Source organism: Streptopelia decaocto (genome assembly GCF_964273445.1).
Source record: "Streptopelia decaocto genome assembly, chromosome: 2".
Taxonomy (NCBI): Eukaryota; Metazoa; Chordata; class Aves; order Columbiformes; family Columbidae; genus Streptopelia; species Streptopelia decaocto.
The window spans coordinates 146,730,533-146,753,707 of record NC_138655.1 but is presented as its reverse complement, the minus strand read 5'-3'; the positions used below and the strand labels follow the sequence as shown (position 1 = coordinate 146,753,707).

At 37.5% G+C, this 23,175-nt stretch overlaps 1 protein-coding gene across 3 annotated transcripts in view; it reads left to right on the top strand.

Annotated features, from left to right (window-relative positions):
- The window catches only part of MPP7 (MAGUK p55 scaffold protein 7), a 150,266-nt gene that overhangs the window by 118,983 nt on the left and 8,108 nt on the right, over window positions 1-23,175 (top strand). For all 3 annotated transcript variants that reach the window (XM_082044100.1, XM_082044098.1, XM_082044099.1), the window contains 2 exons: window positions 14,917-15,087; window positions 21,926-22,006. In XM_082044100.1, coding sequence (XP_081900226.1) covers window positions 14,917-15,087; window positions 21,926-22,006 — 252 coding nt within the window. The remainder of the gene's footprint in view (window positions 1-14,916; window positions 15,088-21,925; window positions 22,007-23,175) is intronic.

The window sequence follows — 23,175 nt, the reverse complement described above, 5'->3', positions numbered from 1 at the left end:
TCTTAAGTAACACTGGATGTCAGCGTGCTCTGCTCAGTCACCTCATTCCACAGATCCCATGTTTTGTAATGAGGAAGAAACCTGGGTACATATCTTTGTTTTTAATAGGGAGAATCAAGAAGTAATATTCTATTTTCTTGGATACCAAGAAAAGGTGAGTCAGCTCTAGTTTCTTAGGTGTGCTTCCACAATAGTAGTGTCCTTTTAATTGAAAAATAATCTAAAAATTACTCAAAATCATATAAAATACAAGAAGTATCCTACAACTTCTTTTTTTTCCCTCTCAAGCCAGTTCTGGAAGTAGGAAAGACTGTTGTATTTGTCTAGAAAGCAAGCTCTCTGGAACACAGTCAGTAACTGTATTCACAGTAACATTAATGTCCATCAGGATTTGGTGTGATAATCAAGTATGTTTCAAAACCTGTGAGGAGCTAGATTGAATTACTTTTGGAAAGTGTTCTTTCTGTTTCCAATTTTGAATTTTTTATACTTTTCAGTATAGCGATGCATGTTGTTCAAAGTTGTTAATCTGTACACATATTTGTGTATCATAAATTTGGAAGCAAAACAAGTGGCCTTTTTTGATACATACAAGCTGACCATGCTTATTATGTATGCACATGTGAAGGGAGGAACCTTTTCCAAGGAACCTTTTCAGAAATAATTATTTACATTGAAAACAACAGAAACCCAACCTAATTCGAAACTATTAAAAGGATCAGCTTATAATGGAAATGCCAAATCTTAGTTTCACTTTAATAGCCAAGTCATCTTGTTTCATTGTGTCTACGTGTAAAGTGAGTATAAGTAAGAGTAAATACTTTAGCTTTGTGGAAGATACGTACACCTCTCCAAGAATTTAGCTATTTTCTTGAAAGAGATCAGAGATTGTTTCTCACATTGCACCAGTCAAAGTGAAAAATATTTAACATGTGGACACTGAAGGAAGGGACAAAACAGTATATGTTAAATATTGAAAGGTAAGTGAAATCACGCTTCTTCATTTGCAGGTGAAGAGGATGCATAGTTTGATGGTATCTGGGTGTAAGGTGGCAGGAAATTGATAATATATATGGAACCTACATTGACAAGAGATGATTTTACATTGAGAGAAAGACCCAGAAAAAGAAGGAATAAAGAAATAAAGGGAAAAGCAGGGAAGAGAAATTTCATATTGAGGATGAAGAAAAGGAGAAAGTATTGCAACGAGGGCAGTGAAAGAACAGATGGGCAAAAGCTGCCCATAAACCCCGTTAGGCAAAACCCCACAGAAGATGGGCTTTGAAATAATTAAATTAGCACAATTAACAGTATTATGCAAGAGCATTACTTTAGTCAGTATTTGCACTATAGTTCAGTTGTTTCTTGATTCCTTTTAAATCAAACACTAACGTATTTGTTTTATTAAAGATTTTGAAATTGTGAATGGAAAAATTACTGATATAAACTCTGGCTTGTTTTGGGTTTTTGTTACTGGTAGAAAACCTCAATAAGTTCACTGTTAAGATTTGGTAATTGTTAAAAGCAGGAGATAGGTAGCAGCTACACATGCAGACCTGCTGACAAGATGGATGTTGTTACTTCCCAGGCTCTGAGTTAGTGCAGAGACGATGGAGGGATACCAAACCTCTCAAGCCTTTTCAGCACTGTTTTTAATACTTAACAGTAATAACGTTTCGGCAAAAAACAGCGTTTCTCATGCGTTAATACTATGGGAAAATTATACTGGGGAAAAAATTATAAGAAAAAGCAGCATGGAAAAGAAAATAGGAAAATAGAATGCAAGTAAAGGAACAGAGATGCATGAAAGGGTGGGACGGCGGTGTGCGGTGTCGCTCGCACGGGGGTGCGGGGGGCGTGCAGGAGCGCTGTGCCTGGCTGCCTGCAACCAGCAGGTTGCAGGTTGGGCACAACTTTGCAGCTGGAATTGGCTCTGTGAGTTCTCCTGTCACTGCATCCCACCTAATTAGGAGTGACATGAGGCTCAGCACAGGTTTAATAGTTCCCAGCCTGTTAGCTTGAACACAAAGACTACTACTCTGACTGTAATAGTCACTGCCAACAAACATGCTCCTTCTTGCATCTGTAGCTTACTTTGACTTGTAGATAAAACACTGATCACCTATTGTTTTGAGGAAAAAAAGTAAATTTCTTTGACTAACAACCAAATAACTTACTGTTCTGAACTTATCATAAACTACAATAATTGGCCAAGACACGATATGCCTTCAGCATGGTTTTGCTTCCACAGCGGTTACTGTGTTTATTCTTATGATATATATGTGTTGTCTCTGGTATGAAAATTGCTGGTAACTTTATATTTTATACTAGTGTAGCCTGTAACTTCTGTTAACTTGTGTCATGCATGCATATGCTTATGTGTATATTCATACCCTGTGTATATAGTTATATATAATTATGTATATGTATGTAGCATATATGACAGAGCTGTTCAGAGATGTCTCTTCATTGAAAATACATTTGTTCTGTATATTTAATGCTAAATGTAAATACTTACTGTGGCAAAGCCATCATCGTATAGTTTTTCTAGGTCTTAAACCCCATTTTACTTTCCATTTTGATTTACCGTATGTGATTGGCATTGTATGAGCAAGAGGAAATCTTTAACTGCAGCCAAATGTTGTTCATTCAACCAAGATGTAACCCAGTTTATCCATAGATGAGTGTCTTGTGAATTGAAGATCATGTTCTGCCAACAAAAGAATTTAAACAGGCTAAAAGAATGAATGCTTTGTTCCACTTGTATTTGAAGAGCAAACATTTAAGATAAATGTAGAGTAGGACTCTTTTGCCATGTTATAATTGCTGCACAATCTTAACTCTGCCTTTCTTCTCAGTATTTTTCTGTGTTCATATTTAAAACTTGATTGCCCACCTGCAGGTCGTTATGAGTAAGAACAAAAAATAAACTAGACCCATAGAGTTAAATTAGCACATTAGCATCTCTGTTCAGAAGTCTCCTGTCTTTACAAATATTAACTTCTTGCTACTACAGAGAAACTAAGGAAACCTGAAGCTGGATGACATTTGAGTCAAGGTCACATGAGACAGAAGTGGAAATGGATCTCATAAACTCTTGCTCTGTCCTTCACTGCAAGACTATCCTTCTTCATTTTCCAGATTATCTTGCTAGACCTACTGTTACCTGATGATGTTATGAGAGGATTAACTTAGATCACTGTACATCTTCTATAACATGAATGTATATGTATAGTTCAATCTACAAAATCATAGGATAAAAAACTGCAAAACAGTATAAATGTCAATTGCTGTGTGGGGCTGTCACTAAAAGATCAGGAGTGTTTAATATATTCACTGTAATGCAGATCATCGTACCTCACAGTTTCTTGTTTACTAGAGTGAAATAGAATTTAAGCGATAATATAACTTCCTTGTGCTAAAAAGCTAGAACAGAGCCGCCGGATCTAATTTTAGACTGAGAAACATGTAAGAAAGATCCTTTGATGAAAACACTGTTGAAAGACAGTTAGCAAAAATTTTAAAAAAATAATCTGGTGCCGGGCTGTTCCAAAGAGTTGAGGAAGTTCCCAGAGTTGCACTGGTCTTGAGCTTCATAAGTAATATAATTTAGGTGAGGCCCCCAAAACCAAACCTGAGTATATTTCTATTAAAATACATACAAAAAATACAGTGTATGTAATACTGTTTTGCATTGTTATAGTATAGCATACTGACTACTTTGAAGTCTTTCTAAAATGAATAAAAACACCTGCTTCTTAAGCTTCCATTGCACTTGTGTTTCCTATTTCTTTTTTTCCCATTTATATCTTGGTTATGCTTCATTGTTGTTTCTTGAGCCTGTTCCATGACTATTTTCTTTATAACTTCCTCTCCCTTCTTATCACACTGCATTTAATTGATATTATTTCTTCTTTTCTCAGTGTCTCAGTGTTTTATTTGCTCTGTGTTACCTTTTTTTTTCCCATTTTGTCACTACTTTTATTTTCCTGCTTCCCATCAGATTTCCTCCTCTTTAGTCTCTGTCCACCTTTAGTCTCTAATTTGTTCTTTTCAGATGAACACCTTTATTTCCTTTCTCGTCCTGCTTCAATTTAGTGAAACTAGATTGGCCTCAGAAGATCTACCCCAGTTGTTAGTGTCTCCAAACTTTGAAACTCTAGGGTGTGTTATGGCACAAGGGGTAATGGTTTTAAACTAAAAAAGAGGAGGTTCAGGATAGACTTGAGGAAGAAACCTTTTACAATGAGGGTGGTGAGGCACTGGCCCAGGTTGCCCAGAGAGGTGGTGGATGCCCCATCCCTGGAGACATTCAGGGCCGGGCAGGCTGGGGCCCTGAGCAGCCTGATCTGGTTGAAGATGTCCCTGCTCATGGCAGGGGGTTGGACTAGATGACCTCTGAAGGTCCCTTCCAACCCAGACTATTCTATGATTCTATGAAAGTTCCCTGGCAAATAATCTCTGGCTTTACTAAGGACAGGCAGTAGCCCTGGTAAAATTCCTGGTAAAGTTCAGATTTGGAGCTACATGTTGACGACTATTTCGTAGCTGCATGAAGCTGTGAAGACCCATTGATTTCCTGGATCTTTTCATTATAGACTGTTATGTTCAACCATGGAGCAGCCCAAGAAAGCCAAGAGCAGTAATAAGAAGGAAAATTTTTCAACAAAAAATTCAGAACTCCTTCACTCTGTGTTTTGGCTTGTGCTCTCTGACATCAGCTGGTGCACTTGGGAATCCTAATGTCTTTAATGTATACCATGGATGGACAAGACCATTCCCTTCCCTAGCAGGGGTAGCCAGAAGCCTGCATTCCCTCCAGATGTTCTCAGCCCTGCTGCTGTAGCTCCACCCTCTCCACTCTTGCAGGTCTCCAAAGGTCAGGTTGAGCGAGTGTAAACCTGTCTGTACATAGAGACTTCTTTTTCTCCTGGCCCAGTCTTTCATGTTCCTAAATTAGGACTTCTCTTTTTCCAGTGATAAAATACCAAACAGAATACTTTGAAATGCACAACCACTAGTTAAATCAAATAACTTTGTGGAATTCAGGAGACTTTTTAGATGTATTGATGTGAACTGGCTTTGAGCATTAGTGACTTCTTTTCAGGGAATACATTGCAGCCTATTAAAAGCCATGGAAATACAGAAAAACTTGTCATACATATCAGGAAGTGTAAGAGGTCTCTTAGCATGAAGGAGAAAGAAATAGTACCTGTAAGCCAACCTGCCATTCTGAGTCCAGCTTTGGGACATTTGTCGCTTCAAGAACTGGGAGCTTTTAAGGTCAGCAAAGGGAAGAGGATCCAGCAATTTTGCTCTCAACTCACAAAACCGTCAGCACTCTTCTAAGGCACCAGATGTGGTCAACCAAGCAGTGCTCACCTTAGAGGACTTGCCAGCCTACAAAAACTGTACAGTCACCTTGAGTGTAGAAATAACCTTCAAACAGGCTTCAGAGAAGTCTTCCAAACTATTATTTTAAAACATAAATCCTCAGGAAAAAAAAAATACGAAGAAAGGATTCTGCAAAACACTATTCTTCCCCTGGCAGAAGAGACTCTTGTATCCAATTCATAACATGAAATGGGAAAAGCTCTTCCATGTCAGTCAGGCAGGAGGGGTTTGACCTCAACTTTGTCTGGTACATCAGTTACATGTGAAAGATTGTAAAATATCTCTTGAATAATTTCTTCACATTCTGAGGAAAGACATGCTTCATGGAAACTCTTTGAAATATTTGTATTTTAGGCATATTTATCCATATTCCAAAGGAAATTTGAATGAGATGTAGATTGTAAAATATCTATATAAATCTAGGCCTTAGTATAGGATATCTTTGTGAACAAAAATTCATTATATTTATCTTGCTTTTCTGTAAAAGGCCAACGATGATTGTAAAAATGTTTGTTTTCCACTATCAAGGAGGCAGAAATTTATTAACTTACTATAGGTAATCAGAAAATCTTAAGTACACCTATTATATTAGGATACTGTCAGAGGAAAAATGAGTGTGTAAATTCTTTCAGTGTTTTTTCAGGTACCACTATAGACATTCAAAAAATACAAAAAGCCTCTCGAAAACCCAGCTCCAAGGGCAGTAGCAGTTGTTACTATAAGTGCAGAAAAATACTGAGATCACATTCGTGGTAGTGATTCTTAGAAATTCAAGGTTCAGACCGATTAAGTGGAATTATCAAACTTTGTATTTAATATGAACGAGCTCTTCCATGACAACTGGCTAAGGTCATTGCTAACAAATAAGCAGTGAAAAAAATCTCATGCAGGAAATTTAAAGTGTACATAATATTTCAATGTCTTTTTAGGTTCTTTTCTAACTGCGTGTAGTTAAACATGTAAGTTAAACCCAGTGCTGGTATATTGGTCTATGCTTCAGTATAATAGGTACTATCAAGAGGATTTTAGAGTAGCTTACATAGCTAAATTTTTTCCTATTTATGAAGTATTAAACAATAATACTTTGTTTTTTGGCTGTTCTAAGATGAGGAAGCGGTTGAGTGTGGTAGGTGCATTTTTCTTCTTCAATTTAACTTTTCTTTCTTAAGTTATGTTTTCACTCCATTTAATGATTTCCTTTCCTATTTTTCCTTTGTGCTTCTCAGAGGAAATTGAAGGTACATGTACAAAAGTTTCCCTGCATAACCCAGTAATTTTATTTAGAGAACATGTGTTTAAAATTAAATTGAATATAGTCGAACGTTTCTAAGATATGTTATACATATAATGTTTTCATATTGCCACAAAATACATTGAATCATCTTTTAAAGTAGATAAAAATACCAGAATATTCATAGTTGTTTCACATAAAGATCAGTAATTAGAACTATTGCTTTAAACTGCTTTCTCTCTCTTGATCTTCGGGAAGATATGTATAGGAAAGTAGTATCATAAAATAATATTAGCAAAACTTGGGTGGGCTGGGATGGAAGGAGATGGTTCGGACTTAATTATGTGGCCATGAGAGGTCTTGCATTTCTAATTAGTACTGACAGAGTATTTCTCCGAGATGGCAGAAAGTTCATCCACGTTGTATCATCTTTACTGTTCTCTCTCTGAGCGTAGCCGGTTCCTGTGATGCTTGCAGCATATGTTAAAGTCATAGCAGCTGATCTCTTGTACTTTTTTTTTAACTTAAGAGGCCTTTGTTTATAAAGGCATTAGAAATTGTAGCTTGTATTTTTGATCAAAGGGCCTCTGGCATGAAAAAATATATAGCTATTTTATATCAAATGAGAAGACGTGTTTTTGATCAAAAACCTTTCTGTCTAATCCAGTGAGCCAAAACTTAAAGCTAAAGTCTGATAATGTATAATTTACAAAAAAAAGCTTGATTTACATCAAATACATTTTGCTTTCTTTTAAGTGGCATCATATTTTCTATTAACTGATAAAGTGTGAATAATACAGTGTTAGCATTCTTTTTAGAATGTTTGCTGTCATCACAATTTTTGCTTGAAAAGGTAAAAACATCACTGTGCATGCTGCAAAATTCCAGAATAATCTCCAGCTAAAATATAAAACAATAGATATTGTTTTATGTTTTTAAGAAAATGGCTTATTGAAGGCTTTTTAATGCTATGGTTTGTGTAATTGTCATTTTAAAAGTAATTTCTTCTGTGTTTTTTGCTGGGCTTCTAACTATTCTGCTTTATTTCTTGGCTCTTATTCTGTATGCTTTTACCCTTCGTCCAGAAGATGCTGAATGTGCTGGTCACAACAGTGGATCCTACCTAGGTGAGCAATTGGTTATGACAGACAATTTCTTCCTTTCTTTCAGCTTCTTTTCCCTGGAACTACTGTGTCCACTGTACTTTTGGGGGTAATCTGCATATAAATGTCCTTACTTTGCATGAGAAAAGCATGAATATTAAGGTTTCCAAAATGGCTCATTGGATTTGACATAAAGGATTTATGTAGTGTATGCCTTTATCTGGTTCAACATAAGCTAATAAAATAGTGGTTTGATTTTTAAGTCAAAATAAAAAATATATATGAATTGGGGAAAAATATTTACTTTTAAAGTGCATTAAGTAAGCAATGTGTTTAATGAAACAAGAAGGTTACTCTATTGTGAAAAGTATGACTGTGTTTTTAAAGACACACTTTCAAGGTTTTATCCAAGTTTTGCTTACACTGTGTTTGTATATGTCTATCTAATAATTTGGGGAGGATTCAGTGAGAATACAGAGCAGATTTGCAGGCACTGGTTCTTTTTCCACATTGCAAAATAAAATAAGTCCTAATAACTCAATAGCTTAAATTTAGCTTTAAAGCTAGTCTGAGCTCAATGTATCATTGTCAGGAGGGGAAGGAGTCCTTTGGCTTCAGCTTCAAGATTCCAATTTTCAAACAAAAGTAACATTTAAAAAAGGTGAATGTTCCATGATATGTTTCAGCTTTTTAATTTGTGCCATTTTAAAAGCTATGTAAAAATATTTTAGTTGAAACTGTCCAGAATTCCTGCCAGCTGAAGGCTGGCTGGAGCGGATTTGGTGGCAACCAGCCCTTTTCCCAAGGCTTTCATCCTTCTACTACGAGAGTGGGAAGAAACTTGTCAAAGGGCTTTAGTACATCCAGGCCACTGGGCTCACTGAAACATCCTAGGCCAGTACGGTATATTAAAGATGGTTTTCATATTGCTCTATACTGTTTTGAAATGTGGTATATAAACAGCATCAGGAACACAGAAAGCATGTAATTGAAAGAACTTTATCCTCTTTCCAAAATCTTAATGGGCTATGATTTCATCATGTACTTGCAGAACTAAGGGTCATCTGATCATGCTGGAAATGAGCTTCTTACCTTGGTTAGTTAACCAACTAAATTAATGTTGAATTGTAATCGTATTGAGAGACCGAAGTATACTTGGAAAATGATACTTTGGATTTGATGCCACATGAACTGCATCTTCTCTTTAAAACAGAAAAGACCTTCCCCCCACCCTCCCATCTTTTCTTTCTGTCCGCAAATGCAGATTGCATTAACTCTCCAGATCAGACTATCATAGTTTTGCAATCAGATCTTAGTGGGCTGATACTTTATTTGGGAATGAAGGTGGCAAAACAGAATCCACCTTTTCTTTGTGCTGTAGCCCTTTCAGTGAAACATTCTGGTCTACCGTTCCAAAAAGGCTCGATCATCTAGGAAGGAGATGTCTTATGGAAGGAGCTACTGTTACCCCAGATGCAAAGAACACTCTTTGATTACTAAGTAACTAAGCATTTCTAGGCAAGTTTCTTCATCATTATAACATAAAGTCTTGATTAAATACACTACCCTGAAAACAAAACCTGAAACATTGTCACTGAAGGGCTTGTATCACACCAAGTTCAGGGTATTTTAGTGACACCTGAGTAACTGTTGATACGTTGTAAGCTGTTACAACAGCAAGGTAGTCTGAATGAGCCCAACTGTTAATGGAGGAGTTGACCCGTATTACTTTGAATTCACAGCAGGTCGTATTCACACATATGGGCAGTTAGTATGAGGTAAGTTGAAGCATGGTAAATTGTTCGTATACTAAAGTCTAGAAACAGTTTTCAAACTATGGATACACTGATTACTTCCTAAAACAGAAATAGCTAAGTCATGTTTCATGCTGCTTTTGATAGTGTGTAATCAAATCAAGTGAGCTACAGCAATTCTAATATCAGTTCATGGCTTTTCAGTTGATTTTATGGCTTTTTATGGGTTTAGGGCTCTGTATTTGTTAGCATCTTGATCTATGAACCAGGATACTCTGTGAACGTATTCTGACCCTCTCTGAAAGGATATGTGCTTGAGACACACACGAGGTGTCATGGAGAGAGACAGCAGAGGCAGCTTTCGGAAAGCAGAATGTCTGTACCCTCTGGGGTCAGATCTTTTATGTCCAAGGTTATACTGCTGTTAATTTGAACCCTCCCCTCTAAAGTGACTCTGATAATTTTCATGATTTTTCACCAAATTCTAATATTTAATTCACAGTATAGTATTGTATGTTTCTGCAGTCATTTCCTGAGGAATTGCTGGGGAGAACATTAGGAGTGCACCTTTGCCAAGCTTAAATTCTAGTTACATTACTTGAACCTTTATGAACATACAGTAAATATAGATGAATATCATCTGTTTACTATTCTCAATTTTGTCTTAAAAATCCAGACATAATCTAAATTTTTATTAACCTGTTTATATGTGCAATCTGGGAATCAGTCCAGAAGCAGGCAGAGCAAGAAGTCTGCTCTGTGTTTGTGCAGTTCCTCTGTAACAATAGAAATACTCGGTATAAAAACCTGCAATATTTGGCGGGGGAAAAAAATCCAGAAATATCTAGTAAAAATATTGTGTTCAAACCGAGGTAATGACCATGGTACCAAACTTGCTTTTGTCAGTAATACAAATACAAAAAGTACTTGCAAATCCATTTACCCATAAACAGCATTTTTCCACTACAAGTTCTGTAAAATTAGACTAAATTCAGTGAAGACTATACATAATTTAAACATACACTTAAGCAATTGTTTTAATGAATAAAAATGAACAGAAGTGTATGTAAGTGCTTTTTCTAGAGCCTTACTTGGAAATTTATGAAACATATGTGAATTTAAATTATAGTGTTGCCTGTTAGTGTAATTTCTCTGAATTTGAGAAATTAACTTTATACTTAAATATATATACTTGGATTTAAAATCACACAGCATGGTTGTTCACTTCTTCTTTAGAGTGGTATAATTAAATAAGCACAAATGTGTATGTCAGCATCCTTTAAAACTATTTTAGGGGAGACAGATTCATGCATTCCCTGTTTATAGTTTCGATTTCTATGCGAGGCCCAAGTCAATTTCTCCATGTAAATGTAAGGATGTTGTTCTGAGATGACCAAATGCATATTGCTAGTGATTAAATGAATAATCACACTTTTCTGCTTGAGTTTTTTTCATTCTTTTTCTTAGAGATGTAAGTACTTTCTCTTGGATTGTTGTTGGGCCTTAATTAGGTTTATTAGTAGCGGCATTTGATTTTTATTTCATGTTGAGAAGTGTTATAAAGTTTGGAGACAGTTGTAGTTTGAGAACATTTGTTCTTCATATTTTCTTCCCAGCACTGTTATTTCACCAGGCCTGTTACATTCCAGCAGTAGTTCATGGGTTTACGTGTTCAATAAGCTTCTGATCATGTAGCTGAAACCATTGAGCTGATGCAAGCTTCTCAGTTTTCAGAATTTTATGTTGCTTTAGTAACAGAATTTTCCCCTTTTATTTTATAGTCTGCATACTTGGCAACTAAGGTTAATGTCTGTTGATATCCATATTCCACAGACAGTGTAGCCTGCAGCTCCTTTCATATTCATTGAGGTTTATGTTATCAAATACTCTGGGCAAGCAATTATTTCTCCCTTTGTTCTTTATAAGAATTTATTTTTAAGCTTAATCATTTTATATAAACTTTATTTTTCTATGGCATATCAGTATTGGTTTATTGCTTCTGTAGTGATTTTTCACTATATATTTAATAATGCTTTATTGTTAATTTAAATATATGAAGTTTTTCTTCGTTTTTCCTAAACTTTTAAAGATGCAAACATTAGCAGAATATTTTTGCTTGTTCATAAATGGTTTTACTTGTAGCAAGCATGATGTTTTTGCAGTTCAACTTAATCTTTTTGCACAGTCATAGCTGCCCAACCTATAACACAACCATAAATGCAGAGTTCAATAAAAAAAAAAAATTATTAACAGTTCTTTATAAAATAGCTTCTGAAGGTTGTAGTAAATTTAAGCCACATATGTGGAGATATGTAATGGCAGATGTGAGAGACAGAGAGTCATGTTTCCAGGAATGCAGTAGCAGAATCATAAAAGCTTTGGATATATTTGAAACAGTCTCATCCTTTCTGTCTGTACTGTACATTTTCCTTGGTTTTGAAAGCTACTTAAAGCAAGCCTTCTTGGCTTTCTCTATAGGGCTATTCAGCTGGGCTTTGAGGAACACTTAAAATGACTTTCAAAGTGACAATACTCTTAAAGTGACAAAGCAATTGGCGTATCACAGGTTTTTAATACTCAGTAGTTTTACAGAGCTTCTTCACCAGCACATTGCGGAGAAATCAGCCATACAGGACATCTACTTCGTTATCTCTGGCTCCCATGTTCGTCTGTTCTTTTTAATTAGTGTAATAGCTTTTCTGTAAAGTCTAAGTCCTAGGTGAACTTGTTGAGCCTTCTACAAATACAGGACAATATTACTATTTTCATTTTACCAGTGACTTTCAGTCACAGAAATAGCAAATGTTTTAATCAAGGAGACCTATGTTTGCAGTGGAACCGTATCAGCTGAGTCTTTGTGATGCTTTACATGCAGCCTCTCAAAGTGACAAGGGACGAGTCAGCCTTAAGACAGCACTGAAAGATTTTTATCCTTTTTGGTGGAAAAAAAAAAGCCCAAACAATCAAACCCCACAAAAACAACACTGTTTTTTTCCTCTTTTAAGAGAAGAAAGGATGAAAATTCTTAAATAACCTACCACCAGGTAGTTTGGTAATGAAATCTGAATAAAGTGGATGGAGAAAAGAGGAGGAAGTTACAAATGATCTTACTAAAACCTATGAACAGAGACTGAATTGATACGAAGATTTTGCAGAAATAATAATTTTCCTAAAGATTCTGCATTTTGACATGTAAGCCGAGGTTAATGGGCTGTTGGTAATGGCTCTATGAGCAACTACGGAGAGGCACAGAGCTCTTGGTATTTGTGAGGTCGACACCAAACTAGAATGGGGATGATGGCTTTAGCTTTGTTTGATCACTGCCCTTACTCTTTACCTGTTCCAGATATGTGGATTCTCTTTTTTATGACAATGCTCTTTATTCTGTAAACCATTTAGTAGAGAATGGTGAAGAATTCTTCTTTCTTTGTGTTTTTTTCTTTTTGTCTTTTTTTTCCCCCATAAAATGATTATACAGAAAAAAAAATTGAGAACAATTTTCAGCTTGTTTTTAGGGCAACTGGTTGGTTGGTTGGTTTGTTTGTTTTTAATCTGGATCCTTTCAGATGAGGCCTCAGGAAACTTGTAAGTTGTCTGTATTGCTGATGTTACTTTTAACCTTTTTTTCTATGTGTCTATACAGTTAGGTGTAGTTATGTAGCAAGAAAACATCCTCGTGTCATGACGGACTTCACCCTGGGGCAGACAAGTTCTCCCCAGCCCTCTCTTGGGTGTGTAATTCACAGCTATCAGCACACCAGGCTTTTCTGCCTGCTGTCACTTCAGTATCGGTGTTCTTCTTTTAAATAATAAATAACATAACTCAGTTTATTTCAGTATGTGTGCATATCTCATATTTTGGTCCCTTTTCTATCCCTGCCCATGTCCTTCTCAGTCTAGACCATACTGTAGCTCTTGAAATGTCACCAGCCTTTTCTGTGGATGTTAACTCTTCTCCTTTTCCATCAATTTTCATTTTACTTATATTTTCAATATGAATGGGTCGACATCACTGTATTCTCAAATAAATTTTTCCTCCCTTTTTGTGTTTATGCGTGTGTTGTAGATTCCCATAGGTGTAGGGACTCACATCCATAAAATAACGTGGTTAACATCCTCTGTGATCCAGGTTCTGCAAAGATTTATGCTAAGTGGAACTGTGTGTGTGCAAAATGCTAAGCCTGTAACTAAGCCTTGAAGGATTTAGCTTCAGATCTGGTTTTAAATATTTGCAGAACTGAGTCTTGAATTTGCCAGATACTACCTTTGAAGAAAATATTGTAATATGATTACTTCTCAAACACCTAAACAGAAGTGCTGTTACAAGTTTATGAAAACATACTGCTGAAAAATCTGGGGTCACCAAAAGTTTACATGTGTTTACTGTCCTATGAAATGTTCTGGGAGGAAAAAAAAAAATATGTTGGGATTTTTCCAGTATTTCAAATGTAGTTTGTGTTTTACTTTATTACCGCGCCCCCCTGCCCCCCAAATGAAATCAGTTTTGCAGTCCTTTGCAGTCCTTACTGTAGTTCCTTCAACAAAAGTGGTGCCACAGAGATAACAGTAAAATGTAATTTAATTCAATGTAAAGGATTTGCTTGGAAAACTGTAAGGTAATCACTAACAGAGGAGTAAATTAGTTTTTAACATACAGCGTAGAAGGTTTTTATGTGCTCTTCTGCTTGATAATGCCTATTATTATCTCCTTTGAGACTACTTAAAATCTATATGAAATTTCCGGTCTTCTTGATAGACACTCTTGATGTGACACTGTTGATGCAGTTGTAAATGCAAATTTAATAGGCATATTAACTTTTAATTTCGTGCTAACATATCCCAAATATGGGTACTGTACTGTCTAAGATGTTTCATAGTGGTTTGAAATTTAACTAACAATGTTTGTTTTTACTCTTAAACATCTTTGGGAAAGGTTTTGTGCACTTTTTTTATGCTATCAGCATGGAACTAAGCACAAAAAAAATTGTTCAAGAAGTTAATTCTCATTAACCCTTTCAGCTGCCAGATGTATTTCTATCATATGTTGTATTTGGTGTCTGTGTGCCATGGTGATTTAATAGAAATGCATTAAGTGTGTTATGAGAGTCCAGATTGCATGAATTTCCTTGTGTGTATATACTAATGTATAAGAGACTCAAATTATGTAAATCTGTTAACAACTTATTGTAATTATATTTTACAGCTTGTTTTTACAACTGTTATGATTTTATTGGTAATCTTAATTTTGCATCTTAAATAGGTATCTGATATAGTATAAAACTGCAGGAAAAAATATTCTGATGACCAGGCTTATTAAGCATATAGTACATTTTTTATTCCATGCACCAATCCCTGAATGTTTGGAAGAGACTGTTTTCAAATGTTTTGAGAAAACTTATTTTCTTACTTTGAAAAAACCCTGTTCTTATTGCAGCTGGTTTTAGAAGAAGCTTTCGTCTTAGCAGAAAAGATAAAAAAACAAACAAATCTATGTATGAGTGCAAGAAGAGTGATCAGTATGATACAGCAGATATCCCAACATATGAAGAAGTTGCAAAATATAGACGACAACCTAATGACAAATACAGACTCGTAGTTTTGGTTGGTAAGTTGCTTTCTTTATTTTTGACCTGGTAAAACAGAGGACTGCTGATTAGCACAATGCTTTCCACAAAATCATTTCGATTGGAAGGGATCTCAGGAAGTCACCTGGTCCAGCCTCCCACTCAGCAGGATTAACAGCGAATTCAGAGCAGGTTGCTCATGACAGCTTTGGGAACCTGTCTTCCCACCATGTCTTCTCTTCTCTTCCCACCTCACACCTCAGTAAGGATGTGGCCTCCATCTTCTCAGCAGGTATCTGAAGGGTGCTGGTGGGTCCCCCTGAAGGCATCCCTTCTCCAAGCTAGACAAGCCCAGTTCCCTCAGCCTCTCCTCGTAGCCCATGTGCTTCAGCTCCCAACCACCTTGGAGGCCCTCTGCTGGCTTTGCTCCAGTTTATCAACATCTTTGTTGTAGTGCAGGGCCCATTGTGGACAGAGTATTTCTCGCAGGGTCTAATGAGTGCTGAGTAAAGGTGAAGAACCACTTTCCTCGGTCTATGGGCTGTGCTCCTGTTAATACAGCCCAACTGGCTGTTCATCTTCATTGCCAGTGTGCATGGCAAACTTGTGCTTAGTCCACTGCCCAGCAGGACTCCCTGGTCCTATTCATCCAGGCTGCTCCCCAGCCAGTCAGTCCCCAGCCTGGAACATTGTGGGGCTTAATCTGTCCAAGATGCAGGACTTTGTATTTGTCCTCATCAAATTTCACAAACTTCTGCGAGCCCACGCCTGTAGCATATCAAGGTCCCTCTGAATGGAAGCCCTGCCTTTGAGTAAGTCACTTGCATCACCTGATTTGGCATCTGCAAACTTGATAAGGGCCGATGCTGTGTCCTCCTCCAGGTTATTAACACAGATTATGATATGAATACAGATATGAAACAGAGTATGTCCCAGGGTAGACAGACACCTGAGGAATTTCACTTGTAATGAGTCACCCAGTAGCATGCAGACCAATAAACGTGATCATCTATCCAGTTTTTCACCTGTCTAGACAGTAGTCCACCTATCTAGACAGGATGTCCCATCTTGCTTATAAGGATGCTTAGGAGGTCATGTTTGAAGCCTTGCTAAACCAAAGAGAGTTGACATTAAAATATAGCTACCGTGGTTACTAGTCTGAACCTGGCAGTCAAGCTGTACCAAAACTCAGAAGAATTAGGTTGGCATGCTGCTCTTTGGGATCAATCAACATATCTATGTGGAAAAAAAGAAGAAATAAAGAACAGAATAAGGAAACATGTAGTGTGTTAGAATAAGTAAATAGACAAGTAGAGAGAAAGGTGGATGAGAGGTGGACTTCTGTAGGCCAAGAACAGATGTAAGCATAGCTGCAGAAGACTCAAGATGTCATCAGCTTTCTGTTCCTCTATAATCTGTCACTGCCATGGCTTCCCTAGAACATTTATTAGCTAATCAAAACGCATTGCTTCCCTCTCCTAAAAAACAGAAAGTACATTATCTTAAATTTTTCAAAGGTAACCATTGGAGTACCAAAGAGTCATGAGAAACCGTTCATACCAACGGGTAATGCCTCGTGGCTTATTGTTTCTTTTGCAGTAGCAAATAGGCTGATGCCTCATTAGTAGAGTTTCCTCCATTCTGAAAGCAGCAGAGCTGAGAAATATGACCCTCTATCAGGGACTGTTTAGAACTGTTGAGTTGCTGTGTTTTTATATCGCTCATATCCAAGGGAACATTGAATTTAGTTTTTAATAAACAGTTTTGTCACTCTCCAGCACGAAAATTCAGCCACCTACTAGTGTGATCACTGTGAGATTGTGGGCTATATACAACAAGTAATAACATGGTTGAGTTGATTTTACAGTTACATCAACAGAGTGCAGTGCAAAAGTGTGATAAGTAGACTTTTTATAACAAATTGCATATGCCTGATCTAAGGAATACCTAGAGATTTCATTTGATTTTTGTTGTAATAAATCAAATGAAGAAAGTGTGCTTTTTCAGTAACAAAAGCAGTTCAGGAATTTATTGCAGACTTCAGTAATTCTAATGTTTTTCTCTGGATATTAAGAGCAGCTTAAGTCTGGCCAATACCATAAAAATGTCTTGGGCAAAATGTGGAAAAACTAGCAGAGCTAAGCAATGCAGGTATAGTAGAAGCAAACACATTTTAAAAAGCTTTTTGTGTGCCAGTAGCAGCGTTCAATATAATCCGTCAAATATAATTTAGATATTAGTACCAGGAAACAAAAGGACAGATAATTAATTTATGGCTCTGATTGGTGGGGGCATTAAATGTCTGTTGTGTCATGCTAGACCTAAATGTATAATTTATTGTTGGAAGCGTTTTCTTAGGTTTTGTTTTTCCCCTTTTTAGGGGGAGGGAGTTCGACAACTTTGAAATGGAAATTTCTTTTGGCTTCATTTTAAATTGGTCTAGTCTAATTTATAGAATGCAAATTGCACACACAGTAATTTTTAGCACCCTGTAGCGTGATATATACTAGTCTCTGGTTCGGCTAGATGTATTAGTTTGTCAAGGATTTACCTTGTCGGCAAATGTAGGTTCATGAATAAAATCCTGCTTATCCTTGGGGCTAAAACAACATCATCTGAAGCAGCAATGATACAGATGCTTCTACTGTGCTTTTAGTTGTTATGAATGTGATGAGTCTGCTGAAAACAAAATTATCCAATATTGTGTCACCAGTTGTCTTTGGGTAACTTACTGTTCCCAGGGTGGCAACAAATCCTTGAAGTCTTCCTTCACATCTACTGCCTGCATCCTAAGCATGGTACCTTACAGGCCTATCAGGCAAAGGCAGAATATTTTAATACGAAACATATTATTTAGACACTAGAATTTTCATTTATGTTAATGAGGAAAAAGTCCTGCTGACAAAGGCTTCTGCTTCAGTAACTGTGAGGGCCAGACTAGCACAAATTTTATTTCCTAAGAGTCAGAATGGATGTGGCACATACTATACAGGGTGTAGTATCAGCCAAGTCAGAGCTTTCTGAAGGGGCAGCGCTAGAATAAAGCAAGCTCAGCAGTAATAAACCATGAGCATGTCCCCCAGCATGCATGCAGTCGTGTGTGGGCAGTGGTACCACCAGATGCGTGCAAAGCCTCTCAGATGCTGTGGTCACCCATCGGGATGGATCTGTCCTGTGTGGGCCATGGTGGAAGTGAGGACCAGAGGTGTGTCACCACAAAGGAACAGTTATTGGTTTGTGACACAATGAGAAAAGTCTCTCTGTCTCTGAATTAGGCTGTCAGTGCGCTCCACAACAGTGTCCTGGTCATCACTGTGAAGAAAAGGAATCTGGGGCTGGAAAAGTTCTCTATTGTTACATTGCTTATGCTTTTTTAAAACATCCACTTTGGGGTTTATCGTGAAGGAGCTGTGTGGAGGTCTGTCTCAGAGCAGGGGAGGATGAAATGGAAGTGGCTTCTAGGTTTCTGCATCGCCTGACTTACCTTTAACATGTATTCAGTAGTGGCTTGCAGATACTTAATAGACCTACAGCGGTAGTGCGGGAAAATGGCCTGCCATGGCCAAACTACTTCACATGAACCATCTGGACAATGACAAAAGAGACCTTGAATTGCGATCTTCATTAAACTTCCTGGTTGAAAGCATGGGTAGGTCAGCATGGCCCAGTGATGAATGCATAGGATGTAACATATTGCCTATCACCTTGCCCATGGGAATGCCAGTATGAACTCACTGATCCTGTTTCAGTGAACAGCAGATCACAAAGGACGCTCCCACTGCTAGTTACAATTTACTGTGACACACAAAAAATTAGGTTCTACTTTCCTGCTGCATCTCTCATTGAACTACAGTTGGGCATGTGTTGCCCTCGTGTGCAATCATTGCATTAAAGGGAAGGAATATTATACATATATGTGTATATATATATATATATACGTGTATATATATGTATATATATCTAAGGGCAGGAATAAGTGAGCCACAAAACCTCTGTCACATCATGTTATTTACAGGGTCTTTATGATCTCAGCAGGGATGTTGTCACCTAACTCCCAAAATCTTTTCATGAAAGACCACTTTTTTCTTTTTTCTTTTAAATAGGCTTCTAGGAGCTCAGTATGTATCTATGGGAAAAGAACGTCTGGTTGGGTTAACCCTTCTGAGACCTGAATGGACATCAAACGATTTTTTCAGTTTTTTTCAGACATGTCTGAATGGTACAAAATTTACTGCAAGTTTTAATAATTGGTCGTTTAATTCTGTAATTGTCCCTCAAAAAAGTGAGGTAGGCACAGCAGTCTATTTGTGTGTTAGTTGACCATTACTTAGTTTACATGACTCAACATGCAACAGCAAGCAACATAAATGTTCCTTTAAAAACATAAACAAAATATCTCTAAATCTGTCACCATAACTCTAAATATTGCTGCCTGGAGTGATTCATAGTAAACCAAATCTATGCTGTAGTCATAGATCCCACATGCCTGGCATTTTACCCTAAGAATCTGGACTGTCCTTTTCAATCCTGATGCTTTATTGACTTCTTGAGTTCAAATCATGTTCAGAGTCATAATTATTAGAAACCAACATCTTTCTCTGCAGTATCAAAATGAATAGTCAGAAGAGAAGTGTACATTATGCTTGGGAGATGTAGTGTAAAAATCAGCATAATGGATGGTTTTGCTAATTAGGAATCAGTCTTCAACGTCCATATGTTAGAGTTATGAGAGTTTTGTGAAGACAGTGCTGAAATAGAGCAATATACAGTAGGTAAATTTAAAGATTATTTTTAAATGGAAGGGGAGACAGAGTAGTAGTAAGGTTGTGGTCTGGAAACAGATTTGATCTAAGTTTCCAAGGCATCTGTCACAGGAAGCAAAGCCTGGATTCTTTATATATAAATAGAGCTAAAAGCATGTTGATTTGACAGCATGTAGACAGAGGAAATAATATTTGTGTAGATTCGATGGGGAAAGTCTTTTTCTTGAAGGGAACACAATGATTTTTTTTTTACTCGAACTCCACTTGTTTCATTCTACGTTGCTAGGATGTATTGAGAATTTTATTTACATTTCTGATAAAAATCCATATTTGCCTTAAATAGCTTTACTATTAAAAAAGGATTTTTTTTTTAAATAAGAACAAAAGTAATGCCATTATCTACATGACACATTGCTTTCCTCTGCAGACATGCACCAGTAGAGGCTGCTGTACACCATATTAAATAAACATTTATACGTACTGATAGATTAATTTACAGGAAGGTCAGAGATGGAACTTGAAATGTAGTTGTGTGTTTAACTTATGTAAACATCTAAAAATCAGAAATGCAGAATCTCTAAGGTTTTACAGAGAGACCATAGTCTGGGGATGGTAGGGAAGTAGGAAGCATTTGTTTTTCATCATTTTGTGTTTCTAACTTGAGACAGGGCAGATAGTGAGTTTTACAAATGGGCACCTGAAGGTGCTGAACCATCCATCTTTGCTTTTTGACTCTTACTGGTCATTAACTAATATATCACTACTTCATTATAATGTTTTTTAGGTTTTGTATTTCTAATATATAAAATGTCTCTCTTAAGAGGCCCTCCATGCATAAATATGTCGCTTTTACTAGAAGAGCAGGAATTCTTCTTACAACCACCATATTATCCTTGTATTATTTGGGATATGGTTCCAATGACTCACTGTGTTGTTCTGCTGTTGACCTGGCTCTGTGGAAGCAAAGCCAGTGCCCATCAGAAATATATGAGCATGCAGAGCTGAGCTCCCTTCACACCCCTGACACCGTGGCCCCACCACCAAAGGGGCCAGGCAGGCTGGAGCCCTGCATGGAGGGCAGCGATCGCCCATGGAGCCTTTGAGACCTCACAGGACAGAGCATCCTCACTGAGACCTGAAGCACCACTAGCAAGACACTAAGAGTTGGGCACAACCCGAAAGCCAAGAGGAATGCCTGCTCAGTAGCTTCTAGGACAGCAGTACTTAAGCGGAGGTGGAGGAGACGGGTCAAAAAAATTCCGTGCCGTCTTTGTTTCTTCCTGCCATCCTCTTTCCAAGAGTGGTCTCTCTTTGGCAGCTGTGTGAAGAAGGAAACATTTGCTTTGGACCAGTTCACACAGCAGGCAGGAGACGAGCATAGTTTAAAAGAAAATCAACAACCAAGACAGAAACCCAAACATCCCAAGCGCGTTGTGACCTGGCAAGCGTTGCCCTTCCTTCCTCTCCCTGTGCGATGCCACCCTGGCCCAGTCGAAAGGTGGATGGTGACAGCACAGCCGGCCAGAGCCCAGCGGTGTTCCTGCCATCACCGGGCTGGGAGGAGCAGGGTGCTCCCGGGTGTGGGGACATGATGGGAACAATGCTCTGACAGGGGATGGGACAGCTGCAGGGAGCAAGGAAAAGGCCGCGGTGGCGTGTGGAGTGTGTGGAGGGACTTTGTGGAGAGACTTGCTGCATGCCAGCTGGGGTCCTCCAGTCCACGAGTTGGGGATGTGCTGGCAAAATGAAGAGACAAACCATTTTTTAGCTGGGAAGCTGCAGGTTAGGGTGCAGGGGTCTGGAGTAGGGCTGAGGATGGAGGTAAGTGCATGTTGAGGGGAGCTGCTGTAGAAAAGTTAGCTGTGCTGTCAACTCTTTCACTGATTTTTCCTCAGTAGTAATGTCAGAGCAGAGTAACTGCCAACTACATCCACTGAAATTTGTCAGCACTGGATGTTCTAGGAGAGACTGGAACCATGGGTGTTTTCAAATGACTCTGATTAAAAGCCAGTATATATTATAGCTATGTGCTATGTAGACTTACCTCAGAGAGCGCTTAGACCTGAAGACTAGATAGAACTGGCTGTTGGGAAACAGCACAGTTTTTTTCTTGCAGGTCCTGTGGGGGTTGGACTGAATGAACTTAAACGAAAATTGCTGATCAGTGACACCCAGCATTACGGGGTAACGGTGCCACGTAAGTAGAAAGACACTTCTATTCTCCTAATGCTATACATGTGTTATGATCCTTTATTATTGCATTACCTTAAGGCACTTTGAAATTTGGGTCTCTAAATGCATGCTTGGCATCCAAATTACTTTTCTAATTTTTAAAAGTGCTGCCGCAGTTGTATTTTAAATAGCATTGATTAAACTGATAGGATGTTTTGGCTCAGAGGCATTGCAGTAGACTTTTAGTTCAAGTTTAGCATGATTGATGTCAGTGAGATTTAGTAAATGAAACTCAGCTGAAGAACACCCTGGATTTGGCTGTAAAGCGGTGAAACGTACTCCGTTACCAGTGCTTGCTTTCAGCAAAATGGCCTTTCTATGTTAGGCTGAAAAATTAAGAGTGATGTTAAACAGTTTAATTATGTGAATAAATGAATTAAATCCCTTTGATTAACTTTAGAAAAGTTGATTTGGGGATTTTTTTTCCTCTTTCCCCCATCTAACCAAGTGGTGTTACTTTGTATAACAATGTTCTAGTTTGATTTCCACAATAATTTATTGGGGTTTCTTTAATGTGAAAGACTTGAGCGCTTTTGTTAGACTTTCATTCCTTGTTTTGCTTTCTACTTGTACTTCTGCTTCCTATAGAGATCCTTCAAAATATGGGTCCAACATTCTGAATTTGGGAAATTTTGTCACAGTTTTTTTGCAAGTACAGGTATTCTATAAAGTATATGTACGAATGAATTTCCTAGGTAGAAAAATGAATACATTTAGTTTTGGTAAGTCATGTCATTTCCACATATTTGCTTCAGTTGGTTATTGAAAACAACAACAAAGCGCCAGATGTTCCCAAATATTTAACACATTGAAGCATATGCAATCATTTGCCCAAAAATATTTATCTAAAAGTTGCCAGTATTCATCAAGCTGCCTTCTCTCTTTTCTCTTCCAAATTTGTGGTTATAATTTAAAACAAACACGTAAAGAAATCCCTCTCCCTGAAATTCAGTAAGTCAGGACTCAGAGGGAGAATTTGGGTTCTTGTTTTGGAAAAGTTTCTCTTCTTGTCAACCTTAGAAGAGCAGGATATCGAATGGCATTCATGATTGTGTTCCTATGTGACAGAGAATACATGATGGTGTAACATACAACTTGTATTAAATATGACTTTTGAATGGGTTCATTATCTAT